This window comes from Chlorocebus sabaeus, chromosome 16 (assembly GCF_047675955.1).
Source record: "Chlorocebus sabaeus isolate Y175 chromosome 16, mChlSab1.0.hap1, whole genome shotgun sequence".
Lineage (NCBI taxonomy): Eukaryota > Metazoa > Chordata > Mammalia > Primates > Cercopithecidae > Chlorocebus > Chlorocebus sabaeus.
In genome coordinates, this window is record NC_132919.1 from 58,770,311 (window position 1) to 58,789,687 (window position 19,377).

The 19,377-nt window shown below is 40.2% G+C and overlaps 1 protein-coding gene across 13 annotated transcripts in view; it reads right to left on the reverse strand.

The window, feature by feature from the left end:
• BPTF (bromodomain PHD finger transcription factor) overlaps positions 1–19,377 on the reverse strand; it is a 148,841-nt gene that overhangs the window by 59,955 nt on the left and 69,509 nt on the right. For all 13 annotated transcript variants that reach the window (XM_037993316.2, XM_037993314.2, XM_037993313.2 and 10 more), the window contains 4 exons: positions 12,425–12,554; positions 11,500–11,638; positions 8,074–8,253; positions 4,428–6,738 (listed from right to left, as the gene is read on the reverse strand). In XM_037993316.2, the coding sequence (XP_037849244.1) occupies positions 4,428–6,738; positions 8,074–8,253; positions 11,500–11,638; positions 12,425–12,554 (2,760 nt within the window). The remainder of the gene's footprint in view (positions 1–4,427; positions 6,739–8,073; positions 8,254–11,499; positions 11,639–12,424; positions 12,555–19,377) is intronic.

A 19,377-nucleotide genomic window follows, 5' to 3' on the forward strand; every position in this document is an offset into this window, starting at 1 on the left:
AATGGACAAAAACATTCTGCATCCAAACGGTGGTTCTTTAAAACATGAACAACTGGATGATGAATAAAGCTAATACTAATAAAACTTTAACAGCATTAGTGTAGTTTTCGAATTCTACAATGAATAATAAAATTATTAGAAAAAGGACAATTATCAGCTGGGCGCAGTGGCTCACACCTGTAATCCCAGCACTCTGGGAGGCCGAGGTGGGTGGATCGCGAGGTCAGGAGTTTGAGACCAGCCTGGCCAACATAGTGAAACCCCATCTCTACTAAAAATACAAAAAATTAGCTGGGCATGGTGGCAGGCGCCTGTAATCTCAGCTACTTGGGAGGCCGAGGCAGAAGAATCGCTCGAACCTGGAGAGCGGAGGTTGCAGTGAGCTGAGATCGCTCCACTGCACTCCACCCCAGGCAGCAGTGCGAGACTCTATCTCAAAAAAAAAAAAGAAAGAAAGAAAGAGAAAGGACAATACCGTATTACTTATCAACAGACAAATCTCTCTGTGTTCATGTTTGTTTCTAAACATTGTGTATGGAGTTATTAAACGTTTTAGACATTCTTTAAAAATACTCAAAATGTATTTCAAAATAAATTTACTTAACTGCATTAAATATCATGTTCTAAAATGGAATTCATTATATCTTTGTGTAAATGAATACTTTGTTGACATTTTCACTGTACTTAAATGAACTTAGTGGTTGATTATGGTGTAGACAAAGCCTATAAAATAAAAATAATGTCCTCCTCTAATAGATGTGGAAGGTAAATCTCAAAAACTCTGTATGCAAAAGGCAATGCCCTTTTTTTTTTTTTTTTTTTTTTTTTTTCCGGAGACAGAGTATTGCTCTGTCGCCCAGGCTACAGTGAAGTACAGCAATCCTGGCTCACTGAAACCTTCGCCTCCCAGTTCAAGTGATTCTCCTGCCTCAGCCTCCAGAGTAGCCGGGATTACAGGTGCCCGCCCAAACATCCAGCTAATTTTTGTATATTATTTTTTTGAGACGGAGTTTTGCTCCAGGCTGGAGTGCAATGGCATGATCTCAGCTCATTGCAACCTCCACCTACCGGGTTCAAGTGGTTCTCCTGCCTCAGTCTCCTGAGTAGCTTGGATTACAGGCGCCCACCACCACGCCCGGCTAATTTTTGTATATTTAGTAAAGACAGGGTTTCATCACATTGGCCAGGCTGGTCTCGAACTCCTGACCTCAGGTGATCCACCTGCCTTGGCCTCCCAAAGTGCTGGGATTACAGGAGGCGTAAGCCACCGTGCCTGCCCTTTCCGTGTAGAAAGCAATGCTTTCTATTGACAGTATTCAGTTGGAAAAATGAACACTGTGAAAGAGAAAGCTCTAGCCAAAAAGTTGCTGCAGCTTCTTAACTTCCCATATCCACTTGTGACACCATTACTTTCTCTGCTATGTTATTGCACTATGAATCCTCTCACCTGGACAGAGCAGGTCGAGGAGAAATCAGACGGGAAATGTTAACTAGTGCAGGGATGTCCCAAGAGGGGGAAAGTGTCTGTCACTTTCAGACCATAACCCATAGTAATTCCTAGAGATCTTTAATGTCATAGGAGAAAGCAAATAAACATTTATTTGGAAGGAAAAGTTCATCCTCATTCTCTGTGGTCAAACAATGACTTTAAAGTATCCTTATTTTGAAATGGAAATAACACCGGGAAGGAACACACCGCATGCATGGCAAGTCTGCTCATTCAAGCATTCATTCAAAAAATACTTGAGCATCTTTTATGTGTTAGACTATGTGACAGGAGTTGGGGACACAGAGGTGAACTAGAATCTGTCTGTGTTCTCAGAGCTGTAAGAGAGGAAAGGACAAGGGAGAGGGACATCTGAGTTGGCTCGGGAATGAGGATCACAGCTTTGCTGGAGTCTCAAAGGACAAGTTAAGAGCATGGGAGGTGCTGATCAAAGGCAAGGGGCACAAATACACTAAAGAGAATAGTGTGCAGGAGTACACATTTCTTCTCAGAGACCACATCTAGTGTTTTATGACTGGAGGAAAGGGGTGTGGAGGTGCAGAAAGAGATGAAGGTGGCATGAGAGAGAAAGGCAGAAGCCAGAATGCACTGTACCAAATTAAAAGATTAAAGAAGAGCATTAAAGGGTATGTATATTAAGTCCTCTGAGATTTATCCAGTACTGGATGGGTTGTAAAGGGAAGTATTTTCCATGAATGTGATCTACAGGTGACAAATGCTTTCCCCACTCCTTGCTGCAGTAGTTAGCAAGTCCCTTAGCTCAGTCAGACTATTCACAGGATAGAGGGGCATTTTAGGAGAATCTCTGGCAGCACTGTGGAGGACAACTATCAGTTCAACGTGACAATGAAGCACAGAATCAGGGCCTGGGAGGATGGGCATAAGGGAATGGATGGTGTGGAGGGAAAAAGAGGCCCTACTGAGTCTATGAGACAAATTTTCCAACATTGCTCAGCCTTAACATTAATAACAAAGATCATACATGCATCTTTGGCATTCTTAACTCCTAACCATCAGATGTAGTCTATTCAAGTGTTAGTATAAAAATGCATTTCATGTGCATGGCTTTTTATAGCAATATGCTTTTTAAAAATGCATTCTAAAGTCATGATCAATTTACATATTTACCCATGCCTCCATTAGACAGAAAGGATTATGCTTCTCTCAAATTTGTTTCAGCAAATTAAGATGTTAGCATACATTTGAAGGCAGTATCCATTTAAAATGTATAATGTTTAATGGAAATGTATAATGCTTCCTTCCATTAAAAAATGTGAAATCAAGTAATACAAACTGCGCCATAGTGCATACTAAGACATGAAATTCAGCTCCTGAAATTCAGCTGTGCAGAACAGGGCCCCGAGCAACACTTGATCAGGACCGGTGCCTAACTCTGCTGGAGCGTTCAGAGAAGAGTGCTTCCCAGTTGAGCCTACCCTCTGTTTCAGAATACAAAGAGCAGAAAGGTCGGCCTCCACAACTGCCAGGTCACTTTATAATTAAAGTATTTGTACACAGTAACTTTTCCAGTGGGAAAGAAGTTACCTGCAGGATAGTCAAGGACACATTTTGGGACCGCTCTCAATGAAGAAAGCAGAAAAGTGCAGAGTAATCCTATAAATCCATGAATTGTAATGAAGAGTTCCTTGATTCCCTGCAGGATTCTGCAAATCCTTCATTGCAGGCCCTGCAGAGAAATTGTACTTTTCAGCTGTCTCTATTGAATGTGTAATGGAGTGATGATATTTTATTTCAAATCAAAAGATGAGTTATAAAAAACTTGGTCAAACAAACTATGACTGGTTGTATTAATAAATGAATTCCTTCATAGAAGAGTACTTACTTTTTTTTCTAATACTAGCTGATTGTAATATAAAGGAAACCAAAAAAGTGTGATTTTTAAAGAAATTGGAAAAATATTAAAAGACACACAAAAACGAAGCCTAAGGGGAAATGAAAACGGCTCCGTAACTCGCTGAAATAATTTGAGGATCCTAGCAAAATCTAACTGCAACTATGACCGATTCTGATTTCTAAAGATGTTCCCAGAACTCTCATGTTTTCAATGTTTATGTTCCATCCTTCTCAATTACAGGGGTGAAAAGATAAAGACAAGGACATGAAAAAGGAGAAAGCAAGGACAAATAAGTGAAATGTGATATAGCAGATAAAGTACTAGACTGGGATTTAGGAAAACCGGGCACTATTCCTGTGTCTCTGTAGCCACAGGCAAATCACTGTACATTTACAAAAGATAAGAAGTTCTAAGATCCCTTCCCAACATCAAACTACATGATTTTACAACTGCCAACACTATCTATTTAGGACGCATCCCCTAAACCTAAAGTGCCCAGAAAATTTTAAATTAGGACTCTTTCTGGGTTTAAAAAAATTTCTACGGAATCTTAGAGACTACCTATTCATACATAAATAACAGAGAACTCCAAAACAAATGTTTATCATGCAAATAAGCTACATTAGGAAGATTTTCACATTATGATAAGCTTTATGAAATTTACAAGCATGTTTATGTCTTATTTTTTACGAATTACCTAATAAAATACAAACATTCCAGAAAGTTGATGATTATCTTGTTCCCAGAGCAGTAACTCAGAAAATCAGACCACAAAAACAATCACATCTGACACGTTCCTTTTGTCTTATGAAAGTTAAAACTGAATTTCATTTTAAAACATTCTCTTAAATTTTAAGTCTTTAAATATTTTTCCCTACAAAAACTTTAGTACATACCAGTTGGCCAATTTTGAAGCTTTCTGTATCCTGTTTCCATTACTATCTTTAGCCATTAATATATGTTTCCTGTCTTATCTCTATTATCTCATTTTTAAAAAATGAGATATTCTTGAGATAATTCTTTTAAAAATTTTCTCCCTCCCCAAATACATTTTAAAGTACATACCTCCAAGTGATGCCAAAGGTTGGTCTAGGAGAAGGATATGGCCATATATCCAAAGCAGGTTTTGCATTGTAATTAAAATAAGGGACCTCTCGGATTCCTCCTTTTCTGGCCAACTTTTTTAAGTCATCGTTAGGCAAAACAAAAATGCTCTTCTTGCTGCTCTTGGTAACAAATTTTCTATAGGATGGCAGAGCTGTACCTGAGCGAGTCTTCTTTGGTCTTGAAAATTTCATCAGTTTCACTTTGTCTCGTGTGGAATACTCTTTGCTCACAGTCATAGATGTAACCAGCGTGCCTCCTGTGGTGGTCAGGGAGTCTGTCACTGTCGTAGTGACCACGGTTTTGCTCTGCTCCTTTACAGAGATGATGTCCACACTGCTGCCTGTGGAGGGTGTGGAAAGCTTGGTCACCGTTGTAGTGGTGGTTGTGACAGTGGATTTCGCACAATTTTCTGTGGAAGAAACCACAGTTTGCTTATCGCCTTTTTCTACCTTGATCACAGTTTTTGATTCTGTGGCCACAGTGGAAGTCATCGTAGTGACTTCTGTGATGACGGTTTTTCTTTTAGATTCTCCATTGACATTTTCATTTTTGTTGACGGGCAGACCATTTTCATCAATAAAGTCATTACTGAGATTAGATTCCTCTCCAGAAGTAACAGGTGATGAACTAACTTTCTTAACTTCTGAGGTTTCTATTTCCATATCTTCTACCTGATTAACTGAATTGCTTTCTGGACAAGATGGTGAAGGTGTGGTCGTCTGTGTACCGTCAGACTCTTTGGTTGATGGCAGGGTCTCAAGGCTATCTCGGTAGTTACCTTCAGCATCTGAAGAACTCAGTAAATGTGATTTTGTTTCGGAGCTGTTTCTTTCATTAAAATCTTCCATGATGACATCACCATTAATGAACGGCCTTACAGCAGATTCTTTAACAGTCAATGATTTAATATCATTCTCAGGGATTATTTTATTTATATTATTAACCTTTGGTTCAACATTACCACTTACTACTTTACTCTCAGAAATTTCTTTCAAGCATTCACCTTTCAAATATATCTTGGGTTTATTATCTTTTCCATTTATTTGAAATGTACTTGTTCTCTGTCCTTTCTTTTCAGACTCTCGATTTTCATTATTCTTTTTGTCAGTAGTATTTTTTAGCTTTATTTGATCACTACATTTATTAACTGATCTCTCCTCTAATTTCTTCTGCTGACTTGTTTTTTTACCATTTGCTTCAGTTACCTTACCCAGCAGCCTGCCCTCACAGTTTCCAGTGGACTTATCAGAAACCAATTCACATTTTAATGGCTCTAAGCCTTCAATACCTTGTTCTTGAGTTCTGAACTGTTCAGAAATACTTTCATTGCTATTCTGAACAATCATATCTTCTTCACTGCTATCGTGAATAGACACAGTATCAGAACTATTTTCCAAAGTGCTATTAGATTCAGAGTCACATCCCAGTTTTCTTTCAAAGTCCATTGCTTTTGACAGAGGTGTGGCATCTCTGTCATTGGTACTTTTAGGCACTGATGAATGTAAAGCACTCTTGGAGGAAGAAACGATGGTGTCGTTTTCCTCCTGTATGAGCAGTTTTTTGTTCTTATAGATCAAAGAACCAATATCACCTGCATTGGCTAGTTTAGAGTCATCAATGAAAAAATCATTTCCTTTTGTTTTACTCTTACTGGGTTCCTGGCCTTTACTGGCAGGGTCAGAGACATTTTCTTCTATGTCATTTTCAATGGAATTTTGTTTCTGACAGTTTGTTTCTGGGCTCCGAAAGGAGACATCATCTAACACTTGATCTTTTGGATAAAGTTTGTTTGTGGTATGACTAGGATCACTCATTCCAAGAACTGAGGAATCACTTTCCGAACATCCCTGAATCAAGTCCTCAGGTCGATCATTATTTGCATTCGGGCTCTGTTCTTGTCGCATCGAGTCACTCTGACACCCTTCTTTTGTTTTTGTTAATACTGGTGATTCAGAGAGATTTTTTGAAGAATTTGTAGAAGTCTTTCCTATACCCTTAATTCCACCCTCCAACTTGATTTTTTCAAGGCGCTGTTTTTCTTCCAGTGTAAACTGTTTAATTCTCCTTTCAAGAAGTCCATCTAGTTTGGATGATTTTGTTTTCTTTTTGTAACTAGTCCTTAGATGAAAACCCTCACTAACATTGACCACATCTACTTGAGAACTCTCCTGACAATTTACATGTGACTCTGTTTTCATGTCATCGTCTATTTCCATTGGTTCTTCCTTGCAGGGTTTATCACTGTCAGAATCTAAAAGCTCCTTCACATCTGTGAAACAAAGACATTTATAGAAATGTAACTTTTACTCTGAAAGGAGGAATTTATACTTTTTTTTTTTTTTTGAGATGGAGTCTTACTCTGTTGCCCAGGCTGGAGTGCAGCGGCATAATCACAGTTCACTGCAACCTCCGCCTCCTGGGTTCAAGCAATTCTCATGCCTCAGCTTCCCAAGTAGCTGGGTTTACAGGCATGTGACACCATGCCTGGCTAGTTTTTGAATTTTCAGTAGAGACATGGTTTCGCGATGTTGGCCAGGCTGGTCTTGAACTCCTGACCTCAGGTGATCCGCCCAACTCAGCCTCCCAAAGTGCTGAGATTACAGGCACAAGCCACTGTGCCTAGCCAAAAATATTAAAGTATCTATTTTTCTCATTTTCTCTCTAGAGCTTAAACATATATTTCAAAGTTCCTGGTCAATGGATAGTGTTGAACTTTATGAGACATACATCCCCAAAATATTTAAATATTCTGATCCTTAGTATCTAAAAATGATGGAATGCCATAATGAAAAAGTACTTAATATGTGGCAGGCTACTGCACACGCTAGTACCTTCATGTAATATTTTGTATAGACTTTTACAGTTATAACATATCTCTAGCTACACGCATTATTTAGCTTATCTAGTTTTTTAAAAAATGACTTGTTACAAAAGACAATGTAGTTCCTCAAAAGGTTAAACAGAGTTACCATATGATCCAGTAATTCCATTCCTAGGTATATCTCCAAGAGAAGTGAAAACGCTTGGCCACAAAAAACTTCTGCATGAATGTTCATAGCAGCATTATTCATAATAGCCAAAAGAGGAAACAGCCCAATGTCCATCAACTGATGAATGGATAACAAAATGTGGCATATCCATACAGAGTATTATTCAGAAACAGAAAGTACTGATACATGCTACAACATGGATGAACCCTAAAAACATGCTAAGTGGATGAAGCCAGCCACAAAGGACCACATATTGCCTGATTCCATTTCTATGGATTGTCCAAAACAGGCAAATCCAGAGAGACAGAAAGTAGACCGCTAAGCTGGCGGCACTTTGGGGAAGGATTGGTAAGTAACTGCTAATGGGTATGAATGAGGCTTCTTTTCAAGGTTATGAAAATGTTCTAAGATTGACGTGATAATGGTTGAACTTTGTGACTATACTAAAAACCACTGAATTTACACTTTAATTGGGTGAATTGTATGGGATATGAATTACATTTTAATAAAGCTATTATCAAGAAAACACAACGCAGTACCTTTCCTGTGGTGGGACCCCGATCCACTGCATTCTTATCACCCCCAGGCTGCCCTCCACAGCTGACTCTCCTTACCTTGGTCCTTCTTCTCAGTAATCTTTGAGATATCCATTTCACTTTGGTCTGCTCCTTTTGCAGCATCTGAATCTTTTACCTCATCTTTTTCAGAATCAGGCTCTGTTTTTATTTTTTTGGGACTTCGTGAACATTTTCTTTTATCTGACTCATCCACATTTTCATCCATATTATTTTTGGCTAAAAAGAACCATGTATAGCATAATTAACGTTATTTCCAGTATTAGTACTTTAATATGTCAAGTTTAGTGAAAACAAACAAGTATTTTCCAGCAAGTTATGTTTCATTTTTTCATTTAAAAAAAAAAAAGGACAAAGGTCTTATTGAGTATAAGGTACCATATAAACCTATATGCCTGGCTGACCTAAAACACAGAAGGAATGACTGAATTTCAGACATTTCAGAAAACTTTGTACAAACATTTTTTGTGAAACATGATTTATGAAATTTGTTTTAAAACACTGCGGATAAATAAAAAAAAAAAAAGTGGACCTAGTGCAGAGGCTCATGCCACTCTACTCCAGCCTGGGTGACAGAGTGAGGCTCTGTGTCCAAAAAAAAAAAAAAAAAAATTGTAATTCAGTAACATAGTCAGCTACAAGATAAACATTAATACTACAGGCTGGCATGGTGACTCATGCCTATAATCCCAGCACTATGCGGGGCAGAGGTGGGTGGATCACCTGAGGTCAGGAGTTTCAGACCCGCCTGGCTAACATGGTGAAATCCCATCTCTACTAAAAATACAAAAATTATCTGGGCGTGGTGGTGCGCACCTATGATCCCAGCTACTCAGGAAGCTGAGGCAGGAGAATTGCTTGAACCCAGGAGGCGGAGGCTGCAGCAAGCCGAGGTCACGCCACTGCACTCCAGCCTGGGTGACAGAGCGAGACTACGTCTCAAAAAAAATAAGTGGTCAGTGACAACTGAAACAAGAGTGATAAAATTTGGATGGGTGTAGTAGCTTATGCCTGTAATCCTAGCACTTTGGGAGGCAAAGGCAGGTGGATCACTTGAGGACAAGGAGTTCAAGACTAGCCTAGCCAACATGGTGAAACCCCATCTCTATTAAAAATAGAAAAATTAGCCAGGCATGGTGGTGCGCATCTGTGATCCCTACTCAGGAGGATGAGGCAGGAGAATCGCTGAAACCTGGGAGGTGGAGGTTGCAGTGAACTGAGATCGCACCACTGCACTCCAGCCTGGGTGACAGAACGAGACTCCATCTCAATAAAAAAAAGTGGTCAGTGACAACTGAAACAAAAGTGATAAAATTTGGGTGGGTGTGGTGGCTCATGCCTGTAATCCCAGCACTTTGGGAGGCTGAGGCAGACAGATCACTTGAGGCCAGGAGTTGAACACCAGCCCAGCAAGGTGAAACCCCATCTCTACTAAAAATACAAAAATTAGCCAGGCGTGGTGGTACGAGCCTGTAGTCCCAGCTACTTGGGAGGCTGAGGCAGGAGAATCACTTGAACCTGGGAGGTGGAGTTTGCAGTCCACTCCACTCCACTGCACTCCAGCCTGGCTGACAGAGCGAGACTCTGTCACACACACAAAAACATATAATGAAAGGAAACTTGTGTATGAAGGATTATCACAATCTGTTCGATGATTCCAGAAAGTCCACATTAGTGGTTTCTAACATACTTTGTGTCACAGAACCCTACTAGAAATGGATAAATAGTATGATCCTCTACCAAGGAAAAAAGTATGTATATAAACTTTTGTAATCTATTTCAATGGTTCTTGGACTCCTTGAAGTTTATATAACAGAATAAAAGACTGAAGAAAAGTCATGAAAAGCAATGTGTGGCCTTGCCTGGACCTGGTTTACTGCTAACAGTAAAAAGGCACCTCTAAGACAACTAGGGCAAGTGGAATATGGACTAAAAATCAGATGATTAATTTATTAATTATAGTTAATTTGTTGAGTGTGATAATGACATGATGGATATGGAAAAAACGTCTATGTAGAGATACATACTGAACTTCTGGTGAAACATGATTTCTGGGATTTGTTTTAAAACACTACAGGATTAAAAAAAGTGGTCAGTGACAACCGAACCAAGAGTGACAAAATTTGGCTGGGAGCAGTGACTCACACCTGTAATCCCAGCACTTTGGAAGGCCAAGGCAGGCAAATCACTTGAGGTCAAGAGATCGAGACCATCCTGGCCAACATGGTGAAACCCCATCTCTACAAAAAATACAAAAATTAGCTGGGCATGGTGGCGTGAGCCTGTAGTCCCAGCTACTTGGGAGGCTGAGGCAGGAGAATTGCTTGAACCCGGGAGGCAGAGGATGCAGTGAGCCGAGATACACTACTGCACTCCAGCCTGGCAACAGAGTGAGATTCCATCTCAAAAAAACAAAAACAAAAACAAAAACAACCTGCCAACCCCCATAAAAAAACCTCATTTATGTGACAGTGTTTTGGAAGCCTCTATCACTTCCTTTCTGGTTTTCTCTTACGTGCAACAATGCTAAGGTTACCAGATACACAACTCCTCAAGAAGTGAATTAGTACTGAATTTAAGATTTTTTTTTTTAAGAGATTGAGTCTTGCTCTGTCATCCATATTCGAGTGCAACAGCACAATTGTAGCTCACTGCAACCTCAAAACTCCTGGTGTCAAGCAATCCTCCTGCCTCAGACCCCCAAGTAGCACCACGTGGCAACACGTCTGGTTAATTTTTTAAACTTTTTTGTAGACATGGGGTCTTGCTATGTTGCCCAGGTTAGCCTTGAACTCCTGGGCTCAAGTGATCCTCTGGCCTCAAGTGATCCTCCTGCCTTAGCCTCCCAAAGCACTGGGATTATAGGTGTAAGCCACTGCGGCTGGCCTGAATTTTTTTTTTTTTTTGAGACAGTCTTGTTTTGTCGTCCAGGCTGGAGCGCAGTGGTGCAACCTTGGCTCACTATAACCTCTGCCTCCTGGGTTTAAACCATTCTCCTGCCTTAGCATCCTGAGTAGCTGGGATCACAGGTGTGTGCCAGCACACCCAGTACATTTTGTATTTTTAGTAGAGACGGGGTTTCACCATATTAGCCAGGGTAGTCTAGAACTCCCAAGTAATACACCTGCCTCGGCCTCCCAAAGTGCTGGGATTACAGGCATGAACCACTGCATCTGGTGGCCTGGCCTGAATCTAAGATTTTGGAAAATGATAATCAGGTGGCTGAGGCCTCTTCTAAAAAACAAGTTCCATTCTACAATCTTACGGAAATCTGAGATATCAAATTCCTGTGAATAAAGGTAATTTTTAAAGTTTTAGGGTTTTAGTAAACTAAATTGGTAATTTTGCAGTACTATTAAAAATTTCAGGAAAATGTTTTTATCTAAAATATAGTCAATATACTACAAATTTATAAGAAATATAAAGCAGAACGATTATGCAGAAAACGTAATTTTAATTACTTACTTCCTTCTAACGACTTTCTGTAATTCACATTAGTATTGCCTGGCAATTTAGGAACAAACCTATAAACATGAGTTTTACTAATCCAGCTCCAACCACCATATCCTGTCACTCTGTACTCTTCACCTTTTTGTTTCCAAACCTGGTGTAAATGAAAACATTAAACAGTAAGAATGACAATGCTTATAAACCACATGTGGTTTTATGCATTTTTACCAAACAAGTTTCAAAGTGAGGCAAATTAAATTTACTAATCATCCCCAGGTTTTTCCAAGTGGGGACAAAAAAAAATTTACTAATCCACTTAGTTTTCACTGGGAATCAAAGGTCAGTGAAAGAACGCTCCTTTTTAGCATGTAAAAATTAAGACAATTTTACAGTTTTATAACAACTTCAACAAATTGTCCTCATAAGCCTCCTATATTCTACTAAGATAAACTGATGCTTTGTAAATTTGCCAGGAAGATGTACTTCATCCCTAACATATTACTTAAAAGACTATGTCAAAAGTAGGCCAGGAGCAGTGGCTCACACCTGTAATCCCAGCACTTTGGGAGGCCAAGGCAAGAGATCACCTGAGATCAGGAGTTCAAGACTCACCTGGCTAACATGGCGAAACCCCGTCTCTACTAAAAATACAAAAATTAGCCGGGCATGGTGCTGCACGCCTATAATCCCAGCTACTCAGGAGGCTGAGGCCGAAGAATCATTTGAACCCAGGGGGCTGAGGCTGTAGTGAGCCAAGATTGTGCCACTGCACTCCAGTCTGAGCAACAGAGCCAGACTCTATCTCAAAAAACAATAAAAAAAATTAATAAAATAAAAAGACTATGTCAAAAGTAAAATAAAATTAGTAAGTATTCAAAGTTTCAGGATAAAAGTTTCAGAAATGGCTAACACTATTTTAAAGGGTTGCTGTAAAAATTACCTGATGTTTAACTGGAAATGTGTATTTTACCCATGTTGCTTGCTGCATCGTTTCTTCCTCTTCCTGTTTTTTCTCTTTTTTTTTGACTTTCTCCTTTTCTTCTCTTTCAATTGATGTCATCCGGTGTAACCTAAGAATGCATGGATAGAAAGACAATGTTAACTTAGAAAAATAAACAGAAAAGATAAAAATGCAATACTGAAAAATTAGGAAGACGAAGCAGACTTATTTATTATCCTATAAACCAGACAACGCCAATTGACAAAACTTAGTTGTAGTTGTACAATTCCTTAATAAGAAAAGACAAGAGAGTACAAAAAGGCAAAAACAAGAAATGCTATCCTTTCCATGCCTCCTCATAAGAAATAATTATGATTTATTCCTAAAACATTTCATGTACATACCAACATTTATGTATCGCTTTACATAGTCCATTACATATTCACACATATGTATTTTATAGTGCACACACAACCACAGTTTTTAATCAGTGGATAATTACACTAGAAGATCTTTCCTTATCAAAATACACAGATGTTTTAAGGAATTAAAAAATATACCATTGCATGGATAAGCTATAATTTATTAAACCAGGTCACTGTTAAAGAATACTTTGTTTCCAGAGTTTTTTCCTTCCAAAAAACGAAGACCAAAGAATACAAAAACGTTTATTTTATCAAGCAATATTTCTGATTCTCACAAGCACTGGGGATTTTAAAGCATTCACAGGATCTACTAACATAAATCAGGTTTCTTACATCCACAGAGAATGGGACCCATGTGACCCCAGCTTTCGAGACAGAGGAAGGATGAGGAAGGTCGGCCCATATTGACCTAAATCATGAGACACAGGCACCGGCCACAACGCCTTCTCAGGCAGGAAAGAAAATCACTGCATCTACCAGTAAAGACCAGGCCTGTGGTGAGGCTCTACATTCAGGGCATTAGACTAGATTTTCATGAATCAGAATATTTCTCACAAACAGAGACACGAAGCAAAACCTACAAAGAAAGGAGCTCTTGTCTCTAAGAGCGCTAGTGGCAGAAGAACTGCTTTTATCACACCCTAACCAAACGCAGCCAGTTTCTCATGCACAGTTCTGTGGAAAGAATAGAGACCTTTTTTTAACTTGGGGTAGTGATGCCAAAAAGATGTGGGAGGAGATTTCAGTCTTTTTATCTCCTTTCCCCCCACCAAAAACTCCCCATCACTCTCCCTGCTTCTTCTCGCCCCTCCACTTTTAAGGTTTTGTGTCCCTGTGATTGTAGGTCCCCACAATACGTTCTCCCCCAGGCTGACAGCTCATGCCTATTAACTGCACTCAACTGGTGTAGCGAACATTCTCCATAAGGCTCTTCACAGTCTCATAAGGTGATGGGAGGAGGGGAAAGGGAGTGGATCCTCACTGGGAGCTAACGTACTCAAATTCCATCCCACTGGCAACATACTTGGAACTAAGGAGAAGGACAAGCTCTGCAGGCACAATACAGTGGATAACCTGAAGTCTCAGGCTACAGGAGTAAGGCGGGGTGACTATGCCAGAAGGACTGTGTAGGATTTCTCATGGAGATTTTGAGGGCTTCTCTCCTATACGTCTCTGAAAGGCCAGGTCCAGCACGGCAACTGGGCCATTTTTGCCGAGAGAGGCCAGGAATGGAGCACGGTCTGAAGGACTCTGGCGCAGTGACACCCTAGGAGCTCACAGTTGGGCAGCGTGCTCAGTTGTGTTCTTGGTGTTCACGAGGCAAAGAGGTCCCTTTTATCACCAAATACAAAGGCTTCTCTTTGCGGAGGAAGTAAGGCCAGTGAGGCAGTATTCTGGCTAATCTGTGATGCTACCTATTCCAGAGTAGCATGCTGGTGGGTGTGCCAATGGCAGATTTTCCTTCTACTTCTCGTTGATCAACTAAGTCCGACCAGGAGAACGGACTGAACTTCAACTCCACTCCCATCTCCACGTGGGGCTCAGGGTTTTGTGCTGTTTTGCTATCACAGCCAAAGCTGTAACAAACAACATTTTATGTCTTTCTTGGTAAACCTAGGGAATACCCCTCTATATCCTTCAGTGGTGGGATGGCTGGGTCCAAAACTTCCTGCACTGAAAATGTTGATGGATATGGGGTCAAACTGCTCTTCAGAACAGTGCAATCATAGCTCCACACTACCATCAATCATGAAGCCACCCTGCGCTTCTACACTTTCACTCATGCTGAGTTAGTACTGCACTTCTAAACTGTTAGTCAAATTCAGAGGTAAAAAATACTATCCCATTGTTTTTAGTTATGAAATAAGTAATCATTTTTATGTCTACTGGCCTTTAATATTTATTTTTCTGTAAAATGCCTATTCAAATCCTTTGTCTTGCTTGTATTAGACTATTAGCACTTTTCATTTATAAAAGGTCTTTGTCAATTAAGAATATTTTCCATTTGTGGTACAAATATTTTTCCTCAGTTTGTCATGTCTTTTGAGTTTGATTACAGTAACAATTTTCCACTCAGAATTTTAAATACATGTATCCACTTTTTTCCTCTATGGCATCTGGACTTTTTATCTCTTTAAAAAGAAAGTATCACAATAAAAACATAAATTAATTCATGCTTTCTTATTGAAGTTCTCTTTTGTTTTTAGGGTTTTGGGGTTTTTAACAATTCTTCATCAATCTAAATGTTTTTTTGCTAAGGCAGAGATCTAAGTGATATTTTCCCAAACATGCTTTCCTTTTGTGATGTGTAATGCTACCACAGCCGAATCTCCATGCTTAGGTCTATTTTTGGATTCTGTATTTATCTACTGATTTGCTTCTTCTGTAGAACAAATTAATGAAGCTTCAAAATGTGCTCTAATATCTACGACCTTTTTCATTAACATCTATTTTTTCCCCTTTTGGCTATTCTTACACAATAACTTTCTTTTTCCTTTTTTTTTTTAAAGATAGGTTGTCACTCTGTTGCCTGGGATGCAGGGCAATGGCGCGATCGTAGCTCACCTCAGCCTCAAACTCCCGGGCTCAAGATATCCTCCTCCAACTTCTGGGTTCAGCCACCCAAGTAGCTGGCATTACAGGCGCACACCACCACACCTGGCCAATTTTAATTTTTTTGTAGAGACAGAGTCTTCCTATGTTGCCTAGGCTGGTCTCAAACGCCTCACTTCAAGTGATCCTCCCTCCTCAACCTCTCAAAGTGTTGGAATTATAAGCATGAGCTACTGTGCTCAGTATTCTTGCACATTAACTTTTCTAGATCAAATATTAGTTTCATTTTGGTCAAGCCTCCCCTGCTCCAGGATGGAAAATCTTACTCCCAAAGTATCCTTCATGTCTTTAGTTAAGCTTTAAAGATTGCTTAACTTTTTAATTAATTATTATTTTTGGTAGAGACAGGGTCTCCCTATGTTGCCTAGGCTGGTCTTGAACTCCTGGGCTCAAGCGATCCTCCCACCTCACCTCTCAAAGTGCTGGGATTACAGGTGTGTGCCACCACGCCTAGCCTAAAGATTGCTTTACACAGGCCTTGAATATTTCTTGTTACATTTGGCCAAATGTGGTGGCTCACACCTGTAATCCCAGCACCCTGGGAGGCTGAGGAGGGTGGATCACTCGAGGACAGGAGTTTGAGACCAGCCTGGCCAACACGACAAAACCCTGTCTCTACTAAAAACACGAAAATTAGCCGGGCATGGTGGTACTTGTCTGTAATAACAGCTACTCGGGAGGCTGAGGCAGGAGAATTGCTTGAACCCGGGAGGCGGAGGTTGCAGCGAGCTGAGATGGCACCGCTGCACTCCAGCCTGGGTGACAGAGCAAGACTCTCTCAAAACACACAGACACACACATGCACACACACACACATACACAATTATTCCTTCATTATAATTTTTCAAAATACGTAAAATGCAACCAGGTTAAGAAACGTAACTTTATCTATAACCAATACATCAGATGCTTATGTGTCCAATTCCCTGGCAATCAATACTTTTGTGGCAAACATTCTCTTGTTTTTCCTTACACTTTTAGAATCTATGTGTGTGCATCCCAAACAGTATAAAGTTTGGCTTTTGAAAACTCAGCATAGGCTGGGCGCCGTGGCTCACGCCTGTAATCCCAGCACTTTGGGAAGCCGAGGTGGGCAGATCACGAGGTTGGGAGTTGGAGACTAGCCTGGCCAACACGGTGAAACCCCGTCTCTACTAAAAATACAAAAATTAGCCGGAGGTGGAGGCACGTGCCTATAATCCCAGCTATTCAGGAGGCTGAGGCAGGAGAATCGCTCGAATCCGGGAGGTGGAGGTTGCAGTGAGCTGAGACTGCATCACCGCACTCCAGCCTGAGCGGCAGAGCAAGACTCTGTCTCAAAACAAAACAAAACAAAACTCAGCATCAAGTATAAAACTACCTGCATAGAGCAGTTTTGTTACTATCAAAGAAGGTTCCCAGGAAAATATAAACATGTCTCTGGGACACAATCTGGCTTTAGCTTTCAGGAAAGTTCACAGACCTCTTTTGGTGAAATCAGTGGGTGAGATCATGAGCAAACCCTGGAAGATACAGGGCTCACCACAATCAAGGTATCTGTCATGACTGCAGCATAAAACAGGTCTACTACAGCCAAGCATCCAAAGTGGATGGCTCTGTACTTCCTGTTTTTGGATCTTTTGAGGATTGTTTACACCATGACTTGGGATTTGGCCTTCAAGGGTAGGCTGCCATTTGTCTACCTGCAGTATTGCTTCTGCAATTTTATAGGTGGTGTATTTTCTGTTGTTCCCCTTGTCCCTGTGGGTCTGTAATTTTTAAAAAGTTTGGCCACAGTTTTGGTGGAGTTCAGCGTGGAACAAAATTATATGTGTTAATTAATTAGATCAACTGCATATAATAATTGTGTCTGTATCTTGACAACATTTATAAGTTTTATTTCTCTTGGCAAACTGCATTTCCTGGTACTTTTAGAAAATGTTAAAATAAAATGTTGACAATTTTTTTGTTTGTTTGTGTTTTTGAGACAGGGTGTCACTCTCTTGCCCATGCTGGAGTGTGGTGGCGCAATTATTGCTCACTGCAGCCTCCAGCTCCTGGCGTCAAGCGATTCTCCCACCTTGGTTTCCCAAAGTGCTGGGATTACAGGTGGGAGAGCCACCTCACCCGGCCAATAGTGGGTATCTATTTTGTTCCACCTCAATGTTACTGGGAATGCTTCAAGGGTTTCACCAAAAGGCATAATAATTTGGTTTGAAATACATCTTCCAAAAAAAAAAAAAAAGACTTCATACATTCATACTTATCTAAGAGTTTTTTAAAAAATGAATAAATAGGCCAGGTGCACTGGTTCACACCTGTAATCCCAGCATTTTGGGAGGCCAAGGTGGGAGGATCACTTGAGGTCAGAGATTCAAGATCAGTCTGGGTAACGTAGGGAGACCCCATCTCTACCAAAAAAAATGTCAAAAAAATTTTTTAAAAACCAATAAATAATGAGCTTAGACAAAAAACCTTCTTGGCATCTAATGAGATGATCAAAAGGTTTCCTTTCTTTGATTTTTTTCTTTTTGAGACAGTGTCTTGCTCTGTTGCTCAGGATGGAGTGCAGTGGTGCGATCTCAGCTCATTGCAACCTCTGCCTCCCAGGTTCAACTGATTCTCCTGCCTCAGTCTCCTAGTATCTGGGACTACAGGTGTGCACCACCACGCCTGGCTAAATTTTCATAAAGATGCGGTTTCACCATGTTGGCCAGGCTGGTATTAAAACTCCTGGGCTCAAGTGATCCACTCGCCTTGGCCTCCCAAAGTGTTGGGACTATTGGTGTGAGCCATCGCGTCCAGGCCTTCTTTGACTTCTTAAAATAGTATGATATTAGTAATCTCCTAGTATTGGAGATTAGTGTCTAAGGTGAAGCCAATTTAGCCACGGTTTCTTATTCTTTAAATTTACTCCTGAATATATCTGCATACCAATATTTTCAGATTTCTTATAGATATACCTATTTGCTATTAATTATTATAATAAATATTAATAAAGGAGACAGGGCCATAATTTTCTATTTGTCTATTTCTATTTATCAAGTTTTCTAACAGTTTCACACTAACAGAAACAATAATCTGTAAAATTTCCTCCTTTTTGTATGCTAGTAGAAAAGTCTAAACTATCTGGTTCCCGAAACTTAAGAAAAACCTTATGAACTCATCTAGTCCTGCCATCACCTTAATGACAGGTGCAGTGATAAACAACCAGAAATCCTTTTCCTGCCTGAGTGTGGCTTCTGCCCTATTAAGGACTGAGATCACTGTGGCGTCCTTCCCAACCCTTCCCCCACCCAAAGGGAGCTCAGTGGACCCCTTTCTGTAGTGGTGGGGATGCAAGGTGGGGCACGATCAGGTGGGGACTTCTATTCCACCATCTTGGTCCACTCCTTCCAGGTGGACCCCTTTCTTTGTGGATGTAGGAAACCCGAATACTATGTTAGTAGGCCCTGTGAAGGCTTTAAAATTCCAAGTTCTAATAAAAGAGAATCAGAAATATTGGTTAGTATGTCTCTTGTTTTACTTTTTTTTTTTTTTTGAGACAGAGTTTCACTCTTGTTGCCCAGGCTGGAGTGCAATGGCACAATCTCGGCTCACCGCAACCTCTGCCTCCCGGGTTCAAGCGATTCTCACGCCTCAGCCTTCTAAGTAGCTGGGATTACAGGCATGTGCCACCACACCTGGTTAATTTCATATATATATATTTTTTAATAGAGATAGAGACAAGGTTTCTCCATGTTGGTCAGGCTGCTCTCGAATTCCTGACTTCAGGTGACCGCCCATCTTGGCCTCCCAAAGTGCTGGAATTACAGACATGAGCCACCGTGTTTTTATTCTAGATATTGGTTATTTGTGCTGTATTATTTTTCCCTCCTTGATAATCTTATCAGAGGCTTATAAAACATAATGGGATCCTAAGCTATATCTGTTTTC